We start from the raw sequence: 20,204 nt of genomic DNA on the forward strand, positions 1-20,204 counted from the left end.
CAACTCTGAAAGAGCTGTATCTCATAAGTACTCCTTTGAGCTCAAAGTAAAGACAGAGTAACAACTGTTTGACAAAAGTTTCCAATAGGCAAAGCACAACAATTTGGAGGAGAAGTTGATGTCACGGTGAAAATGACTTCAAATGCATTCAATCCACTAATAACTATACATTAGGAACCAAGTCCTCAATAATGCACTCAGTTTCGACAATGACAAGTAGTTTTAATTATACAAATAACAATTAATTTAATGAAAAATATTAACCCCTACCTACATAATGACATTGATCATGTTAAGAAGATGTTTAAAGAAAAAGAGTGTTTTTAATGCAATTTTTTCTTTAATTTGATAAAAATTGTATTAAATGTAAAAGAATTTCCTATAATAATTAACATATTCTTATAATCGGACCCTTAATTTATGGACTAGATCATCTTCACTCTCTTTTCTCTATTAGCTTGGTATATCAATCTCATTGTTCTTACAATTTCACTGCAATCAGTAAGTAACAAGATTTATATACTAAAGGAAAAAAAATGCAGCAAACAAAGAAAAACAATTGATTCACTAGTAATATGATTTGATAATTAAACACTTGCAATGACCCCTAGCTGAAAAGTCAAATAATTTAATTATTAATTTATGATAAATCATATTCTCTGCCTCTAATCATTCAATGATGGACAAAATTTGTGGTTCACATACATGTGGAACAATAAATAGAAAATGTTGAACATTTCTGTAATAATTATCTTTTCAAAGGGAAGAATGGGTGATTAGAGTCAAATTGTGTTCACAGTGTCTGCAAGGGAACGAAGTATGCATCCAAAACCAGCTTTCTCTGTCAGCTTTTCATGGATCTTAAGGCATTGATCACATGTGGTACGATCTCCAGTCGACAATCCTCTATATACATACCTAGGAATATTCATAACAATCATATATAAACTACAAAACATGTGTGCCTGTAATTAAAGCAATCGATTTCTTGAAAGCAATTGTTTTCCCGAAAGATATAACATCACTAGGCAAAATGTTCAACAATGGGAACAACAAACCTAGTAAAAGATTTTGTCACAAAATGTAAATTTATTAGCTGCAGATGCTTCTAGCTATTCATTAGTCACTAATAATGTAACATTCAGTGCAACAACAATTGTGCACTAACAACTACTAAAAGAGGAAAAGCATAAAAGCAAATTCCACAGGGGATTAAGCAAATTAGACCAGATTTCATTTTGCTCAAATACTCTCAATCTCGTTTAAAAACTTTGAAATAGACTCTATCAGTGAATGAAATATACAAGTGAAATACCAAAAGAAGAGAAAAGACTCACTTCATAAGAATATCATAGTACTGGGGATTTAAAGAACGGAGTATTCCTTCAACATCTTTTATAGCCATTAATGCTTTACGCACACCTATCCAATTCGCAAACTGCAAATGCCAATATCCAAATTAAAATGAAAAAAAAGGACAAAAAAACTTTTTTTTCTTTTTAGAGCACAAAACCTTGCATCGTTCATCTTGAGGAGGATAACCCTCAAGCGCAGTTTTAATAGCTTCAATGGGTTTATACCTGAGATAGAAACAAACCAATCCTACAAAATTAGGGGGGTTGGTTTCCTTTCAAAATTTTAAATGGAAAACTCAAATTCGTATTAGAAATTTCAACTGTTTAATTAAGCTCTCGATCTTCAGAGATTTGTTTTCTATTTTTGTTAGTATATCCTCGACGTTATCAGATCCCATAAATTTCTCCGCTTCTGCCATTATTGCTAATTCACTCACTCTCTCTGATCAATTACCTGCCAAACAAAAACTATTTTGAAATGTATTTGTGCAATGAATTCAATCAAAATGTGTGAAAATCATATCTTATGAATTAATTAAAATATTTGTTTATAAAATGGTTGTTGAAAAATATTATTATTAAATTTTTAATTGAAATATTTGTTAATAATCATTATTGCAAATATCAAAATACATAAATATTATATTTTATTCCAAAAGGGTAATTTTTAAAATAACATTACACTCAAGAAATATGTTGAATGTATTAAACGTATTGATGTAACATTTTTGAAATTTTAGTCAATACATTTTAATACATACAAAATATTGTAAAGTAACTTTTTCAATAATATTATTTCTATCATTGGAATCATAACATTAAAAACACCAGACACCTTTCAAGAAAAAGAGATTGACTTCTTCTGTTTGGTTAATGAATTTTTGTTAAGAGAGTCGAAATAGAGTTGAGGAAATATATTAACTTTTTTTTAATTTAAATTTTTTTAAAAATTATTAACAGTTCAATATTTAAAATAATTTATACTTTATATTATTGTCTCTCCATTTTTAAAATTTTTAACAACCTTATCTTATTTTTATTTTTTTAAGATTATTAAGAGTGTTTAATTTTAAAATTTGTTTGATATATTCTTTTGAATCATTTGGTTTTTTTTCTTAAATTTGGTTCACAATTTAATTAGGATTCTATGAAGAATATTGGTGTTTTTTTATATTTTTTAATTGAATTTAACTTTATGAGGAGGTATCTATTTATATTGGTGTAAAATTAATATGGTTTTAACACTTTTTTATAATTTTTTTTACAATTAATATTTTAACAATCCAATAGTTATATTTCATTTTCCATTCATATATAAAATGCTTGTCAAATTTGGAGAAAAGAAAAAATAATTATTTATTTGTGTTAAAAAAATTCAACCGTTAAATATATATTAGTATTGACAATATTTTAGATTAATATGATAAATATATTGGATAGATTTAAAATTTTACATGTATAATAAGTACAATTACATTAATAAATTCAGAAATTCAATAACAAATTATTATTTCTGAATAATCTTAATTGGTAAATAAATTTCTTTTATGAAACTTTAATTCATTTTTAATAAAAAGTAAACACTTTAATGTAATCATGGAAACACTAATTTAAGAAATACAACACCAATCACATCTATTAATAATAAGAAGTTGACAACACCCAAGAGAAACTCATCATAAATGACCAAATCCCTAACGATCAATAATCTCTCCTTGGCTAGCCAAACCGCAATAAAATTCTTTTCCCTTGGGACATACTTGCTAATCTTCTCTCAGCAGATTCCTACTACTTTCAGCCATGCAAAACAATGGATGAAATACATTGCATAAATGGAACCAACTTTAACCTAGCTAAAAAATTAACTTATACCCTACGCTTAAATTTACTGGGCATAGGTACAAATTGAAGATAAATATTATTTGTGAGAAACTCCTAACAACTAGTTCGCGTGGCCTAATGGATAAGGCGCTCGCCTCCGGAGCGGGAGATTGTGGGTTCGAGTCCCACCGTGAACGAATTTTTTAACAATACGCTTTCCATCTTTAAGTCTTCTTTTTCGCTTTTTTCTTTTTTTGGTTTCATTTTTTTCGCTATTTTAAGTGAACGAAAATAAGACAAATTTAGAAAATAGCCTTTTTAGTTTTTACGTGACATGATTTTTTTATTATCAAAACTTAACTTAAATAAAATATTAGTATTAAATCGATAATAGATTTAAATTTTAAATTTTAGAAACATTAAAATGAATTTCATATGAAATTACTCTAACATTATGATTTTTAGATTTATAAAAAAAATATATTAGGATTTCTAGTGTTATTAAACATAACTAATAAATTATTAATATAATTAAATAGCACCTATTAATTTATTAAAACATTATTTAATATTATACTATTAAAAATGTTTATATTACTATTATAATAAGAAATATATAAATTATAGTGTATAAATATTTACTAATAAATGTTTTATAATATACTAATAGTATAAATATTAGTACTAATATTATTATAAATAATTATTACAATATTTTAATTATTTTAGTAATTTTAAAATATTTACATGATTAATGCAATATTAATACTAACATGATATTTTAATAATATTGTATTGAATTACGAGAATTAGGTGAGATAGTAAGGGTTCCTCATACATTAACCAATGGTTGAGGGTTTGATTCTCACATTGAGTATGGAACAACTTTAAAACTCGTGGACAGTATCTACCTCTTAACGGTTCTACAAAACGCGAAAATTTAATCAATAGGTTCACTACAGTGGGACCTTGGGAAACCAGAAAAAATAGTATTGTTTTGGGTTTTTAATATTAATATAATAATTTAAATATTATTAATCTATTATTATTTCAAATATTAATATCTAATATTTATATATATTTCTATTTAAAAAAAATTCTAGAATTGATATGTAATATATGAATTATTAAAATATTTTAAATGAAAAAATTTGAAATTTTAATAATAAATAATGTTTTATGTATTTAATATTAACTTTTATTTTTAAAATGCTATTATTTCAAATAATGCCATTAAATAATATTCTGTTAATAAATATTTTTGTTCTTTTATCAACATTGCTATTTGAAAGAAAAAAGAGAATAGATTTTCCGAAAAGTATAGTAGAAAATATTTGCAATTGAATCATCCAATTAATAATTTCTAAGTTTTTTTTTTTTTTAAATCTTCTAACACAAAATCAAATAATAAAATCTATTTCAACTACTTCTGAAATTATTATTCCTTAGTTTCATATGCAATCAAGGGACGTCGAATAGAAAGGGAAAAAAATGTAACATGTTTCCTCCATGGACAGTATTTATACATTTTTTATTATAATTACATTTAATTAAAATAAATAAAATTTACTTACTGCAAACATAATTTATTTTCCCACTAATTATACAAGAATCTCATAATTTAATTTACAAAAACTAGTGGCAGTGATCATGGCACGTAGAAATTGATAGGAAAAAGGTGGGTATGGTTGGTGAATCTACTATTTGATTCTACGTACCAACATCGATTTCATGTGACACTAGGCAACTTGATACCTTAATAAATAAAAGGTATAATTAATTTCAGTTCTCACTATTGTTATAAGCTATTGGAGATTATGAATCTATATCGATTTTAAATTAAACTTAAACAAAAGTAATAATATAAAATAAATGTTATATTTTAATTATTTTTATTATTGTTTTGTTATGAAATGATAATTTTGTTGTTAAAATTTATTACCAATACATTAGATTAATTAAAATAAATTTAATTAAATAAATTATTTCTGTTGCGGTTAAATAAATTTAATTCATTGAAATTTCTAAATTGATTAAAGGAAAATGTTAAATTGGTTTCCCCGAAAGAATCAAAACTAATGCGTTAGATTAATCATTGAATTGGGAAAAACTATCCATTTTCATAGTTATATTTGTTGAATTGAAACATTAGAAATCAATTTGAGTGCTTCATCAATTGGTTGGATTTTTTATTCAAAACGGAAGAATAAAATATTGATTTAATGGAGGGTTCAGGCATGGATTATAGTAAGTAATGAGTTTTTTTTTACCTGGATTTTGAGTTTAGATATTATGTTTTTTTTTTGCAAAAAAAGGTAATCCATCTTTTTATATATTTTTTGCATATGTGACAGATAAAAATGATATGTTTCATCTTTGTTTATTTATGTATTGTTCCTCTCCGCCTTCTTCTTTATCTCTGTCATTCTGCTCCTCTTCTTTAATGGTAACAAAAAAACTCAACTGTTACTTCTTTTTAAACAGGAGAAAATTAGGTTTTAGGGTAAAATTTTGTATTCTATTTTCATAAAAAAGAACATTAATTTTCTTATCTCAACTGAACATTCATGTTGACATTTAAAACTTATTTTAACTGTCACGTAGGACTATCGTTTGGGAGATGACAAATCTTAACTGTGGAGTAACTATTTTGTAACAAAATGATAATGTAACTAAAACGTAACATTTCAAATATAAATAACTAAAATGTATTCTAAAATAATAAAAATAATTATTTTAATAATTTACTGAAGAATTTTAATTAATTTGACACGATAATCAATTGAATTTAGCACGAAATTCTTTAACTAATAAATATTGTATTATACAATCTAGGACAAAATATTTTTATTTAAAATGTTACATCCAAACTTAAGCGTGCGTTGCTCATAATTATATTATATATTACAAGAAAGAAAAGAGATGTGCACCGTAAGACACTATATATTAGATAAATGTTTCTATTTCAATTTTAATAATTAAAATTGGTTTACTTTTTTACACACATATAACTAATTTATCAAGCATGGCGATGCCACATCATGCTTTTAGGTTAGCACTAACCTAAGCAGTCTTTTGAAGTGGACACCATCTTACTATACATAATCTAATCATATCATATATTAAATTAATTTACACCCATGTTATAGTAAAAATATTTATATAATAAATTTATAAATAAATATATATAAATTTTTGACTCCACTCTTATAGCATTCGATTGATGGATGATATCAATATATATATATATATAATTTTTCAATATTGGGAAGTTGTAATTTTGTAAGAATATTAATTTGGGGACAAATTTTTATATAATAAAAAAATAAATATGTTAAAATTGAGCTTTGCCTTTTCATCTAGAAAAATGGAAGGCAAAGACTTGATAATGATGTAGTTTTTAATGTATCAACTTCTTCTCCTAATATTAACAATTTCAACTACTAAATTAATTTCTCCCAACTCTTTTTCAATCCTACCCAAATAGTTATTATTTGTTAATTATTAATCCTTAAAGTCAATTTCACCTAATTTAATTCAATTCCACACTAACTTAAAGAAAATGGCAAATGACTTATAAGTTGTTCACTAGTGGGGATGACATGCCACATTATGTGTTATTCCACTCCCAAAACCTTAGTTTAATTAAAACAATTTCATGTTACTTAAATTACATTTAAGTAATCTAATGCCTACAACTAGTTTTCTTTATTCATGTGGTGTATATATTAATTATGTAAGTTCATTAAAAATATATTACGAAATAATTGATCTTAGATTTATTTTAAAAATTATATTTTTAAAAATATAAATAATTGTGTGAAATTCTATATAGCTTATAACTCAAATTTAATTATTATTTAGTGAATATAGATTGTTAATTAAATTTAAATATTGTAAAATCCAATTAGAGCTGAGAAATTTTTAAATATGAGGTGTTAAAATAGAATTTATAATAAGGAACAACAATACTTATTCTTTAAATTAAGCTTTTAGAAATTTCTAGCATATTATTTTAAGAGGAAATGTTAAATATTCATGAAAGCTATCAAATAATATTAGCTTTATCGCAGATTCATTATTTGGTTGAAAAATATTTATGCAACACATATATTTATTAAAATTTAATGGTGAAAAATAAATAAAGTTTAGTTAAAATGATAAATTTGAGAGGTTGGAAACTATGTTGTTTTAAGTTTAAATATTATTATGTATTTATTAATATTTTTTTACTGTAACGATTTCAAAGTTAGTGGTGTTGAAACTTTATTTTCATAAACCAGACCCGTAATAAATATTTATAGAGTTATATTAGAAGTGGATTGATTTTTGGTTGAGTATTTTGTCAAATTAGTGTTTAATTAGAACACAGTGACTAAATCATTAAAGTGTCAAATGTTCAATAAATCATAGTGTAGAACATGTTTAAACCATTGGTTTAATGATGGTGGACGATAATGAATCATATTATAAAAGAAAATGTAATAAATTTATAATAAAATTAAAGCATAATTATCGAAAATACCCTCAACATTTATGGGTTTTTGGGTTTGAGCCATTGACTTTTTTGTTTTCCTGGATTGACATCTTCAACATTACAATTTTTCCACAAATCAACTAAATTTTAAATAGGAAATGTTAGTTGACCGCTAGTCAAGCACTGGTCAACAAATTAGTCTATGTGGCATGCCACATAAGCACAATGTCATAGATGACATCATCTATAAGACCAAAACTATTTAACAGTTTTTATGATTATTATTTTGTTTCCATCTTTGTTCTTTCCTTCTTCCTCTCTTCACCTCTAGCTGCTGTCTCCATTGTCCTTTTGCTCGTCGTTGTTTCGAGTTTCCTTTCGATGGATACTTTGATTTAGTCTCAGAGCATTGAGTTGAGCACAACATAACAATCGAGTTAAACATATAATCAATCAATTCAAAAGAATAAAAACTAATATTCCACTATAACAATCGATTCAAAAGAAGCGGTATTCCAATATGACAATTTATTTAAACATATAAACAATCGATTAAAAAGAAGTAATATTCCAACATGACAGTCAATTTAAACATAAAAAAAATCGATTCAAAAGAAGCAATATTCCAACATAACAATCAGTTCAATCCAAATTTGACCAATTCATGATCATCCAAAATCAACCAAATTTGATTGTCCAAAAATAAGTATATTTTTCACAGTTAAGCCCCAACTTTAAAACCGAATTCATCCTCATACAAATACACATCGTTGCCGCCTAACATAGTGGCACCAAAAATAAAATTAATATAGCTAGATATAGTAAATCAGCTACTAATGACAAGCTTGAATATACATGGTTTGTCAAGTTGACAACTTAACTTGATCTGGAATTCACATACCTTTCAACTTGGTTAACCATTTTTTATTATGTTTTCACCAGAATACTCAGTGCTTCACAAGCTATCATTTGACATAATTTTAAATAAAATGACCAAAGTTTTCGTCCTCCCTTTCATTTTGGCCGAAACTTACTATAACATTATTTAACTATTTTTCTTTTATTTTTACATTTCTAACAAGTTAGAAACCGTTTCCTAATTTTGTTTTTATTAAAAAGCATACACATTTCACATAATTTTATAAGCTTTTATCAATATCTTTTAATGACAACTTTTAATACAATTGATAAGATAAAAAACTATTGGTACATATATGTAAAACAAACTTCAAAGATTCAAAATCTATGAAAAATTGAAGAAAAAACATACCTTATACTTAAAATTTGGAGGAAAAATGATGAAAAAAAAAGTTCTTACTAGGCACGAATATGAAGAAGAAAGATGATAAAAATATGCTCTTTTTTCTTTTATTTATATATATAATTATATTACTTATAAAATATTAAATAAATATTAAATTATTATTTAACAAAAATATCATTTAAAAGTTATCAAGAATAGTTAAGAAGATTTTTTCTTTGTTTTTATTGAGAATAGTTTTTTTTAATACTATAAAAATATTGTAGGGAGCTACTTATATTTTTGGAAGGGCTATAGTATATATACAAAGGGAAAAATTACAAAAATCTTAAACCTTGGGGATCTACTTATATTTTTGGGAGGACTATAGTATATCTATAAAGGACTAAATTGCAAAAAAATATAAACTTTGGGGGGTCATGACCCCCTTAGGCCTCTATTAGGCTTCAATTAAAATTACTAAAAAAATAAATTAATAAAAAATATAAATATTAAAAGTGAAATTTATGATTATACCCTAATATAAAAGTACATGTTGTTTTATTAAGGAAGTAGATATTGATTAGGAATTAAATTAAAAACTAATATCAAAAGCAAACTTAAACATAAATATTGGGCAAATTACCAATAAAAGCCCCTTTTTTTTTAAATTTATCGAAATGGGCCAGGTCAGAAATTATTTACCGGAATGGGCCAGTTTTTACAAAACGCGTCCACGTCAGCGTGTTGTCAGGGAAAAAAGCAGGAAAACAATTCCTCAAGGAAGCGATTTCCCCGTGTTTGAACAGTAGCAAAGACTACTTTTTTGACCGTTGGTAACCCCTCCAATGGTCCAAAAAAAAACTATAAAACCCCCACCCCTTTTTTTTTCACACTTAAATCCTTTCAATCTTCAATCTTTCAATATTCTCTCAAATTTCTCTCAAATCTTTCAAATTTCTCTTAAATTCCTCTCAAAACTCTAGTTAATTTTTTCAAAAAAGCTCTAATTTTTTTTTCTAAATTTATTTTTTAAAATAAAAAAAATTGATCGTGTTAGCAATGGCCGGAGAATTAATTCGCTTCGATGATAAACACATATCCGCCGAACAAATGCAAATGGTAAGTGTTAAATTTAATATTTAAATATTATTTAAGATTTCTGTCATTTATGCAAATTTAAATAATTTTTATTTTATTATTTCTTATAAAAGTCTGTAGATCGGATATTGCAATGCTATATCCGTAACATGACTGGTCCTCCATCACTGTTGATAGAGGATTACCTACGGGAAGCAGATTTTTGGCATGTGGAAATGATAGGCCGGGGGTGCAAGTTGGACCCGAAACTTATTAGCGCGTTGATAGAAAGGTGGAGACCCGAGACGCACACATTTCATATTCCATGTGGAGAGTGCACTATCACTTTGAAAGACGTGCATTTGCAATTAGGATTGCCAGTGGACGGGGATGCAGTCACTGGATCTGTTCATTCTGCTGATTGGGGAGCGGTATGTTACGAGCTTTTGGGTGCTATTCCGGATAATATTAACGGAGGTCGGATCGAGATGGACTAGTTACGAGACACATTTCCGAAGCCGGATGATGATTCTACCGAACTAGAAAAAATTCGATATGCTCGAGCATACATTCTTCAGATAATTAGAGGTTATCTGATGCCGGACTTGTCACGAAACCTTGTACATCTGAGATGGCTGCTGAAACTTGTTGATTTTAGAGCAGCTGGTGAATTTAGTTGGGGGTCTGCCGTGTTGGCAACACTGTACCGAGAGATGTGCGGGGCTACGCGACCGAATAAAGCAAAAATCGGAGGTTGCCTATCACTACTGCAATCATGGGCACGGTTTCGCTTTCCATTTTTACGTCCTCGAGTGGACCACCCATATACATTCCCACTCATAACGAGGTAAATTTTATATTAGATTTTACAATTATTACGTAGATTTAAAATATAATCGTATGCTAAAAATTTATTTAATTAGGTGGAACCATTCGGCAAGTTATGCTCGATTACCTACCTGCCTTGAAGATATACGGTTTCTATTAGAGCAACGGTCAGAAGCACAAGTAAGTATTAAAAATATATATATACATACATAATAAAATAGTGGATTCGTATTTAGTATTTTTTATTTAACTAATATTTCCATCATTTTTATACAGTTTCAATGGACACCATACGAGGATCCGGCAATTCGGGCAGTAATTCCGGATGAATACTTGCAAAATCCGAACACTTGGCACGTGAAGGTCCCATTGGTCAACTTTGCTATTGTGGAGATGCATCAATCAGACAGAGTATTACGGCAATTTGGATTCCGACAACCGATTCCTGTGGCACCTGAGGTGTTTGATGATCATCACAAAATCAACTTACTGCAATTGTATACGGATTGGCCGAGATTCTAGTCACACTATATCTAAATGTGGGAAGATCAGTATGATTATATACCTACTCAGGAACAGATCATCGTTCCAGAGTTGGCGTGCGTGCCGGAATACATGCCATGGTTTAAGATCCATGGCAAGCTATATTTACTGTCAGAAGAGGAGAGGCAGCGGCAATTGCATGTCCAAAGGGAACGATGTGGCCCTTTAAATCCTAGAAGAAGGGACGACGATGCAGGCCCATCAACAGCGCCCACACAATCACCCGGCCCAGCAACAGGACCTACACAGTCACCGGGTCCAACAGTTCAACCGTCGACACCCACAGTACAGCCTCTTCAGATGATGCCAGGTACGTATCCTAGCCCTTTTATGTATCCTAGCCCTTATATGTTTCCTTTTTCTAGTCCTATGGTAGGTTGGAATGCATGGCCTGGTTCATCTTCATTTCCGATTACTCCGAGTGGACCGCTTATCTATAGGCAGCTGTCGCACGAAGGATCGCAGGAGGGGCCGTCGGGGAGCTCTTCTTTTTACCAATCCCCATCACCTTATGAGTTTAAAACACCTCCGCCATTAATGATGCAAACACCTCCACAGTCACTATTCTATCAAGGCGGGTCATCTTCCCAACACCCACAACCAGAATCCTCACCGGAGCAAGCACAACCATCGCCAGAAGCTGGACAAAGGAGGAATCCAACGCGTAACTGTCGATGACCTTCATGTGGCACTGAATCCGACCGGTACGGACATTGATTTTTATTTTAATATATTTGTACAAACATTTTGAATATTTTTATATTATTTCATGTAATTAGATAAAAGGTTGTTTTAAATAAAGTAATTGTAATTTACTTTTATATTTTTAATAAAATGGAAATTATTTTAAATAAGGCAACATTTTGGATATTTTTATATTATTTCATGTAATTAGATAAAAGGTTGTTTTAAATAAAGTAATTATAATTTACTTTTATATTTTTAATAAAATGGAAATTATTTTAAATAAGGCAACATTTTGAATATTTTATATTATTTCATGTAATTAGATAAAAGGTTGTTTTAAATAAAGTAATTGTAATTTACTTTTATATTTTTAATAAAATGGAAATTATTTTAAATAAGGCAACATTTTGAATATTTTATATTATTTCATGTAATTAGATAAAAGGTTGTTTTAAATAAAGTAATTGTAATTTACTTTTATATTTTTAATAAAATAGAAATTATTTTAAATAAGGCAACATTTTGAATATTTTTATATTATTTCATGTGATAATATAAAAGGTTGTTTTAAATAAAGTAATTATAATTTAGTTTTATATTTTTAATAAAATGAAAATTATTTTAAATAAAGTAATATTTTGAATATTTTTATATTATTTCAAGTAATAAAATATAAATAATACAACATATTGACAATTACAACAACTATCAACTATTGCGATTTGGACATGATCTACTTGTATGGCCTGGGTTCCTACACCATCCACATAACTTCTGTTGATTGGTTGTTTCTCGGATATCCATATTGTTGCGTATTTTAGTCGAGTAAGGTCGACCCTTTGATTTACGCCGCAACTCTCTATCCGGTAACAGCTTAAACGGAGCAAGCGATACAGAGGGCCACTTACGCTCATCTGGGACCGGTGGGAATATGTGTCTCCACACGTTATTCCAATTTGTACAGTAGTCGACATAGCTCATGGGATCCAGACGAAGATTTTGACAAGCTGCAATTACATGAGCGCATGGATAACGAAGTGCGTCAAACCTCCCACAACCGTAAGTCCTATTTCTTAAGTGTACACGATATTGCCCGCCAGTAATACCTTGGTGCGGTTTGTCAAACTCTATCACACGAAACCATAAGTTGTCTCGATCGTGACACACTGTGTGCATAGTGTTCGTCCGTGCCTTCGCCTTGTTAATTTCTTGCAATACCTTTGCGCACCATACATGGCCTCCCTGCATTTGGCCTGCATAACTCTCTTCTTGTTTCGGAAATAGTGCCGCTAAACGAAAATATGTCTCTCGCACAACTGATGTTATCGATAAATGACGTGTTCCTTTCAAAACAGAATTTATACATTTGGCCAGGTTTGAGGTCATGTGACCATATCGTAAAGCCGCCGTCGTATGCTTTTGTCTACTGTTCGAAAGGTATATTACATAGGTAGTCATGGCCCTCTCCGTTAACTAAATAGAAAACTGTCAATATCTCAGTCCTTACTTATCTCATACCCTGCCAATATAAGTTGATAGCGAAAATTACATACCACTTTTCCATTTAAAATAGATTCAATATTCCAAACGAAATTATATTAATAGAGATAAAGTTAAATAACCATGTTGGTCACTTGTCGTCATTCACCTTTAGATGGATATTGCCTGTAGTAGTTGGAAGCAATGTGCCTTAGGCAATACCGATGGTGTGTGCGATGCTATAGGCTTCCTTGTCGCTCAATTGCAGCTAGTATCCCGGTGCCTCGATCCGATATAACGCATATATCAGGTTGGGGGCAAACATACATCCTTAACCTAGAAAGAAAGAAATCCCAGTCATCAGCTGACTCCCCCAGTGTTATTGCAAACACAATTAGAAGGATGCTTCTACTACCATCTTGTGCGACTGCTAGCAATAGCCGATGGGTATATCTACCGTACATAAAGGTACCATCAATTTGTACCAATGGCTTACAATATGCGAATGCGTCTCGACATTACTTAAAGCTCCAGAAGAGACGCTTAAATACTTGGCATCCACGGAGCAATCGGTCATTGTAGTATGCAGGTTCTATTTGAAGGTCTGTTATGCAACCTGGGATGTATCTCTCTAGCACTTGACACCACTGCCATATTTCATTATATGAAGCGTCCCACCCACTATGCATCTTCTCCAAAGCCTTCTACTTAGCTATCCAAGCCTTGCGGTAAGAGGGCGTGTACCCCATTTGGTTACGAATATTGGCAATTAAGACTGGCACTGAAGTCCTAGGATCTGCCTTCACCGTGGGTAGTATTAAGCTAGCTAACATAGCTGAATCCATATTGGGATGATCTTATGAAATACCTGTCAACAAAGTACATTAAATAATGTAACATTACATAATAACAGTATTATTCAAAAACCTTAAATACTGTACTTGCAGCACATGTATGTGGACCTTTATACTTTTTTATCTCCCACAACCCTGTCCTTTTCCTCAACGAAGCATAGATTTTCCATGAACAACTTCCGTCTTGCACTGCACACTTCGCCTCAAACTTATCGGATTTAGATTTAACCACGTGGTAGTTAACACCGTTATTGATGCTATGTTGTTTCAATGCACCAAAAAACTATCCTTATTGGAAAACTCCTTACCAACTTCAAATTCACTCGAATCCAATAACGAACTTGTATAATCACGCGTTCTGTGTGGTAGATCTAGAAACTCCAATGCATCATCTGCAGATAGATCAACATTATGCATGTGGGCTGGAGGCGAGTATGCCCTGAATCATGGATCTTCTTCTTCATCTGAACCCCCTTCCACATCTTCAGGTTCAGTTTGAATAGGCTCCAGTTCAGAAAATAATTCAACTTCTGTACCATCGCGGCTGGGCTCTCGAGGTGGATCCACATCGGACTCATCATCTAACCCACCATCATCTGGGACGTATGAGGTCCCCTCACTAGTGGACGTCACGGGGAGTACATCAACCCTTCTTCTAAGCGTTTCATAACGTCCCCAATTGGATGTAGATTGCCAAGTACTATAAGTTGATGTCGTTCCCCAGTACGTATTTCCAGCATCAAACATCGACCCACCTAGGTGCATGTCCCATCCACTAACAGAGTGTCGTGTAGGGGTTGTGTATTCCATACCACTACCAAAAACCGGTGGTTCCGTGTTATATAACCCACTAACGGAGTGTCGGGTAGGGGTCGTGTATTCCTCTCAAACAGCAGCCACAAATGTATCATTTGGCGATGCAAATTGTACATATAACTCAATATATAGTGCTCCACTAGTAAGATGAGTCTGCACTATTGCCTCCAAGCTACGAGCACATTTGATGTCGAACGAGTCATATGTTACTGGATCAATAGAAGCACAAAATCGATACCTAATAGACAACACTTTTATTGGTGTCGTTCTGAATATTTTACGCCTAATCCTTTTACGAAGTTCTGTCAAATCTATGTTCTGGTTAAAAACCAGTCGTATTGTATTCTGCGAAAAAAAAATAACACCATTCTCGGTGTGACGAACCTCACCATCATAGTAAATAACAGCACTAATGCGTTCACTCATCTTTAATTTTTATCCTTCTTAGCCTCCCTTTTTTTTGCTATAAGTTATGCAACCTGAGAACAAAATTTGGCTCATTTATAGCCCAAGTTATTTCAGAAACCACTGTAGCAAAAGAGCGTCCATTTGGGAGCTTCTTTTAGTACTTTTGCTGAAAATGCATCCTGCTTGAAGCGTTTTTGACACTATTTATGCAGATACGTCTTCTCAAAATTATTTTTTCAGAGACCACTGTAGCAAAAGAGCATCCACGTGGGAGCTTCTTCCAGTAATTTTGCTGAAAATGGATCCTGCTTGAAACGTTTTTACCACTATTTGTGCAGACACGTCTTCTCAAAATTATTTTTTTAGAGACTACTGTAGCAAAAGAGCGTCTACGTGGAAGCTTCTTTCAGTACTTTTGTTGACAATGCATCTTGCTTGAAGCGTTTTTTACACTATTTGCACAGACACGTCTTCTCAAAATTATTTTTTCAGATACTACTGTAGCAAAAGAGCGTCCACGTGAGAGCTTCTTTTAGTACTTTTGCTGACAATGCATCTTGCTTGAAGCGTTTTTGACACTATTTGCGCAGACACGTTTTCTCAAATTTATTTTTTAGAGACTACTGTAGCAAAAGAGCGTCAACGTAGAAACTTTTTTAGATTAACAAATAATTTAATTAAGTTACCCTAAACCCCAAACCCTAATTTATTTAATTTTTTTCTTAAATACCCTAAAACCCTAAACCCTAAAATCCTAATCTAATTTTTTTTAAAATTTATAATTAATTTACTCAAGTAACCTTAAACCCTAATTTATTTGATTTTTTCCTTAAAAACCATAAACACTAAACCATAATCTAATTTTTTTAAAATTAGTAATTAATTTAATTAACAAACACTAAACCCTAATTTATTTAATTTTTTTCTTTAAAACCTTAAAATTTAGAAATCCAAAATTCCCAAAACCCTAGCCTTAATTACAAAAAACCCTAATAAAAACATGGGGAAAACGCTTCCTCAAGGAAGCGCTTTGCTTACGTGGACAGAAAGCACGCCCTCAAGGAAGCATTTTCTGTCCACGTAGGCAAAGCGCTTCCTTGAGGAAGCGTTTTACTGCTTTTTCCCCTGACAACGCGTTGGCGTGGACGTGTTTTGTAAAAACTGGCCCATTCCAGTAAATAATTTCTGATCTGGCCCATTTCGATAAATTAAAAAAAAAGGCTTTTATTGGTAATTTGCCCATAAATATTAAAAAAATTATATTTATTAAAATAGTTCTATATGTTTTTTTCTCTCTAATAAAATTAGAATCACATCACTGGATCAAAAACTTTTATAATATAATATTTATTTATGTATACCAAAAAATATATTTATTTATTTATCCTCTAATTACTAAATTCTTTGCAGAGCTGTGTTTGGTCCCAGTCTTTTCCACTGTCCCAAACAAACAGAAGGTGTTCTCTGAACTGTTTTCCACCTGAATCCTCCCCCAGCTTTCCCTTTGCCCACCGAATATCCTCTCTCAATTCCTTCCTTCGTTCATTCACTCTCTTTAAAATCCCTTCACTCTCTTTTCCAACCTTAAATCCACCCAAAAACCCCTGAAAAAGAATTGACAAAAAGAAGAAGAAGAAGAAGAAGAAGAAGAGAACACCATGAGTGAAACATTGAAGAACAAGTACCAAGTATGTGAAGAGATTGGAAGAGGGCGGTTTGGGATCATCTCTCGAGTGTTTTGTCCTAAAACCCAAGCCTCCTTCGCCTCTAAATCCATCCACAAACGCCTTCTTACAGACCCCATTGATCGACAATGTCTAGAAAACGAGCCCAAAATCATGACCCTTTTGTCTCCCCACTCCAACATCCTACAAATCCACGACATGTTCGATTCTGATGACACCCTTCACCTCATCCTCGACCTTTGTCAACCTTATACTCTTCACGACCAGATTTTACAACCTCCTTCTCACTTGTCTGAACCCAAAGCTGCTTCTTACATGCAACAGCTTGTGTCTGGTTTAGCTCATTGTCACAGGTTTGGGATCGTTCATAGAGATATTAAGCCTGATAATATTTTCTTTGATTTTAGAGGTAAATTAAAGATTGGGGATTTCGGTTCAGCAACATGGTTAGGGGAAGTTGGAACATCCCATGGATTGGTGGGGACACCTTATTATGTTGCTCCTGAAATTGTGATGGGGAGAGGTTACAATGAGAAGGTTGATGTTTGGAGTGCTGGTGTGGTTTTGTATGTTATGTTGGCCGGTGTTCCACCGTTTTATGGTGAGACGGCTGAGGAGATATTTGAGGCTGTTTTGAGAGGGAATCTAAGGTTCCCTTCAAGGATTTTCAGGTCAGTTTCAGGTGAAGCTAAGGAGTTGTTGAGGAAGATGATTTGCAGAGATGTTTCCAGGAGATTATCTGCAGAACAAGTTTTGAGTAAGTTTGTTATTTTTGGAACCGTAATAAACCCGACATGATCGAAAACACAAATTGATTTGTTCTTTTTATGTGAAATGCAGGGCATGCTTGGATGTTGAAAGGAGGTGAAACAACTGCAGTAGAGTGATAAGTGGGAATTCATGTATGAGCGAGAAGCAAAGCACAAATAGCTTATCAGTGTTCAATATGCCAAACAAAAAGGGTGGTCAAAGCAAAAGTCAAACCATGAATTGGTGTCTGCTTTCAACAGAATCTCCAGTTTTTTATTATGCCATGAAACATAATTTCTTCACATGGAGGCTCAACCACCAGGAACCTACTTGTCCTTTTTTTTTTTTTACATTTTCTTTTGGATTTCATCTTTTTTTTTTTTTAGTTAATGTTTTAAGAAGGAAGCAAGAGAGTGTAAATAGATTGATAAGTAGAGTTTGAGAATCCTCCTCTTGTACATATCTTCTCTCCTTAATGGAAGCATATAGGCATAAAAATATTTTTAATTTCTAAATTTTTTATATATTTAAAAAATGATATCTTCAAAATGTATTTGGATTTAAAAAGAATATCCTTGAATGATAGAGAAAAGCAATGCAACTCTTTTTTGTTTCTGGAATGTGATTCTGCATCTTGTGATGGGCAGACAGACAGATGGAACCTTCAAATTTGATTGGATTTTGGCATATAAGTTAGGGATATACTTTGGTAAGGAGGATCAGCCACTTTGTGAACTCACAACCCACTTTTCTTCTTCCAAACAAACACAATTTCATCAAGGAAATGATACAACGAGATCATCACGTAGTCAAACCAAAATACAATAAATATAAGCTACATCCAGCAAAGACAAAAGAGGCGAAACCCCCTTGTTAACATACATCACAACAAAAGACAAAAGAGACTACAAATCATAGGACTAAATTCAACAAAGCTTCAAGTTTGACTTTGTCCCTCACAACAGAACTGTTTGAGATTATTTGGCGTAGGAGCTCTGTAAATTTGGAGTACTAATAGAGATGTGTTAAAATCAAATTAACCTATCCAACCATTTAATTTGGTTAATCCATCGTTGGCTGCATTCAGTTTGATCGAAGATTGATTAATAATTTATTAAAATTTTGATTATCGGGTAATTTAGTTCAAAACGAGATAATTAATCGAATTAACCATTTAATTGAAATAAATAATGTATATTTATAAATAATATAGTGTTTGATTGTTAACTTTCAAGACATATGTAGTATTTCTAATATTTTATCTGTTGTTTTCATTTTCATTTAAAAGTTTTTTGAACTATTAAAAAAATGAACATTAGCAATATATTTTTTATATGTCGTATGTTTATTTTAACCAAAAGACAAAAAAATATAAATTTCAAATAATATTTTGGTTCGGTTAATGTTTTTGAAAAAAACTTTGATTTGGTTAACAGTTAAAGATTTTTACATTTCAAGTAATTCGATTAATGAAAATCTGATTCGAGTATTAACCGAACCGACCATTTAAACACCACTAAATACTAGGGGTGAGGGAAATGACACAGTAAAAGATTAAACACTTCCTCCGATTGAACCCATCAAACTGATCATTTGGTATCATTGGATTCAAACCCAATATCGAACCAATAGCAAATCAAAAGAAAAAAAAATTACTTTTGCTAACACCAAATTAAATAATTAACTGAATCAGGCAAAAGAATCATGTTTGTTTAACACTTAAATTAAAAGAAATTCCTTCTTATACATTATTATCCCAATATTTGAAGGCAAAACCTCCATTCAATCTTACACTAATTTTATATGCCACATGCAAAAATGTGTTCATTCTAAAAATATTTGATATAATAATAAAATTGTAGTTATGCAAAATTTAGTCCACATTGAATGAAAGTAGTGTAACAAAGTTGTATATAATACTTTCATGACTCATCATTGATGTCAAATTCATGAAAGAAAATCATGATTCCTAATAGGGTTTACAGATATTAATCATAACAAACTGCTATTACGTTTGTGGCTTAAAACATAAACAAATGGACTTTAAAATCAACACCAAATTAAATCCGAAGAAGCCTAAACAAAACACCAATCATTGAGTTCAATTCGTTAAAGGTCGATTAAGATTTCATTTTTTTTTATTTACTTTTTAAAATCAACATCATATTAAATCTAAAGAAG

The 20,204-nt window shown here is 30.9% G+C and overlaps 2 protein-coding genes and 1 non-coding gene across 3 annotated transcripts; 2 read left to right on the forward strand and 1 right to left on the reverse strand.

The window, feature by feature from the left end:
* Window positions 1–624: 624 nt before the first annotated feature.
* LOC107894782 (actin-related protein 2/3 complex subunit 5A) lies at window positions 625–1,789 on the reverse strand. Its single transcript, XM_016820001.2, has 4 exons — window positions 1,677–1,789; window positions 1,514–1,580; window positions 1,338–1,438; window positions 625–918 (listed from the first exon to the last, which is right to left on the reverse strand). The coding sequence occupies exons 1-4, from the start codon at window positions 1,772–1,774 to the stop codon at window positions 783–785; spliced, it is 402 nt and encodes a 133-aa protein (XP_016675490.1). The 5' UTR covers window positions 1,775–1,789; the 3' UTR covers window positions 625–782.
* Window positions 1,790–3,300: 1,511 nt separating this feature from the next.
* Window positions 3,301–3,373, forward strand: TRNAR-CCG (transfer RNA arginine (anticodon CCG)). The gene has a single exon. It is a non-coding gene; the product is annotated as a tRNA-Arg (tRNA).
* Window positions 3,374–16,994: 13,621 nt separating this feature from the next.
* LOC107893195 (phosphoenolpyruvate carboxylase kinase 1) lies at window positions 16,995–18,572 on the forward strand. The gene is made up of 2 exons (XM_041085522.1): window positions 16,995–18,030; window positions 18,114–18,572. The coding sequence occupies exons 1-2, from the start codon at window positions 17,247–17,249 to the stop codon at window positions 18,158–18,160; spliced, it is 831 nt and encodes a 276-aa protein (XP_040941456.1). The 5' UTR covers window positions 16,995–17,246; the 3' UTR covers window positions 18,161–18,572.
* The last annotated feature ends 1,632 nt before the right edge of the window (window positions 18,573–20,204 follow it).

The sequence above is a fragment of the Gossypium hirsutum genome, chromosome A13 (genome assembly GCF_007990345.1).
Source record: "Gossypium hirsutum isolate 1008001.06 chromosome A13, Gossypium_hirsutum_v2.1, whole genome shotgun sequence".
NCBI classification, from domain to species: domain Eukaryota; kingdom Viridiplantae; phylum Streptophyta; class Magnoliopsida; order Malvales; family Malvaceae; genus Gossypium; species Gossypium hirsutum.

What these genes read in the sequence shown, in the direction of transcription:
- LOC107894782 (XM_016820001.2), bottom strand. Translation starts at nt 1,774, where the DNA reads ATGGCAGAAGCGGAGAAATTTATGGGATCTGATAACGTCGAGGATATA. An exon ending in ATCGAGAGCTTAATTAAACA is followed by an intron (nt 1,581 to 1,676) that starts GTTGAAATTTCT and finishes TTTCTATCTCAG; the next exon opens with GTATAAACCCATTGAAGCTA. An exon ending in TACTATGATATTCTTATGAA is followed by an intron (nt 919 to 1,337) that starts GTGAGTCTTTTC and finishes GAATATTCCTAG; the next exon opens with GTATGTATATAGAGGATTGT.
- LOC107893195 (XM_041085522.1), top strand. Translation starts at nt 17,247, where the DNA reads ATGAGTGAAACATTGAAGAACAAGTACCAAGTATGTGAAGAGATTGGA. An exon ending in ATCTGCAGAACAAGTTTTGA is followed by an intron (nt 18,031 to 18,113) that starts GTAAGTTTGTTA and finishes TGTGAAATGCAG; the next exon opens with GGCATGCTTGGATGTTGAAA.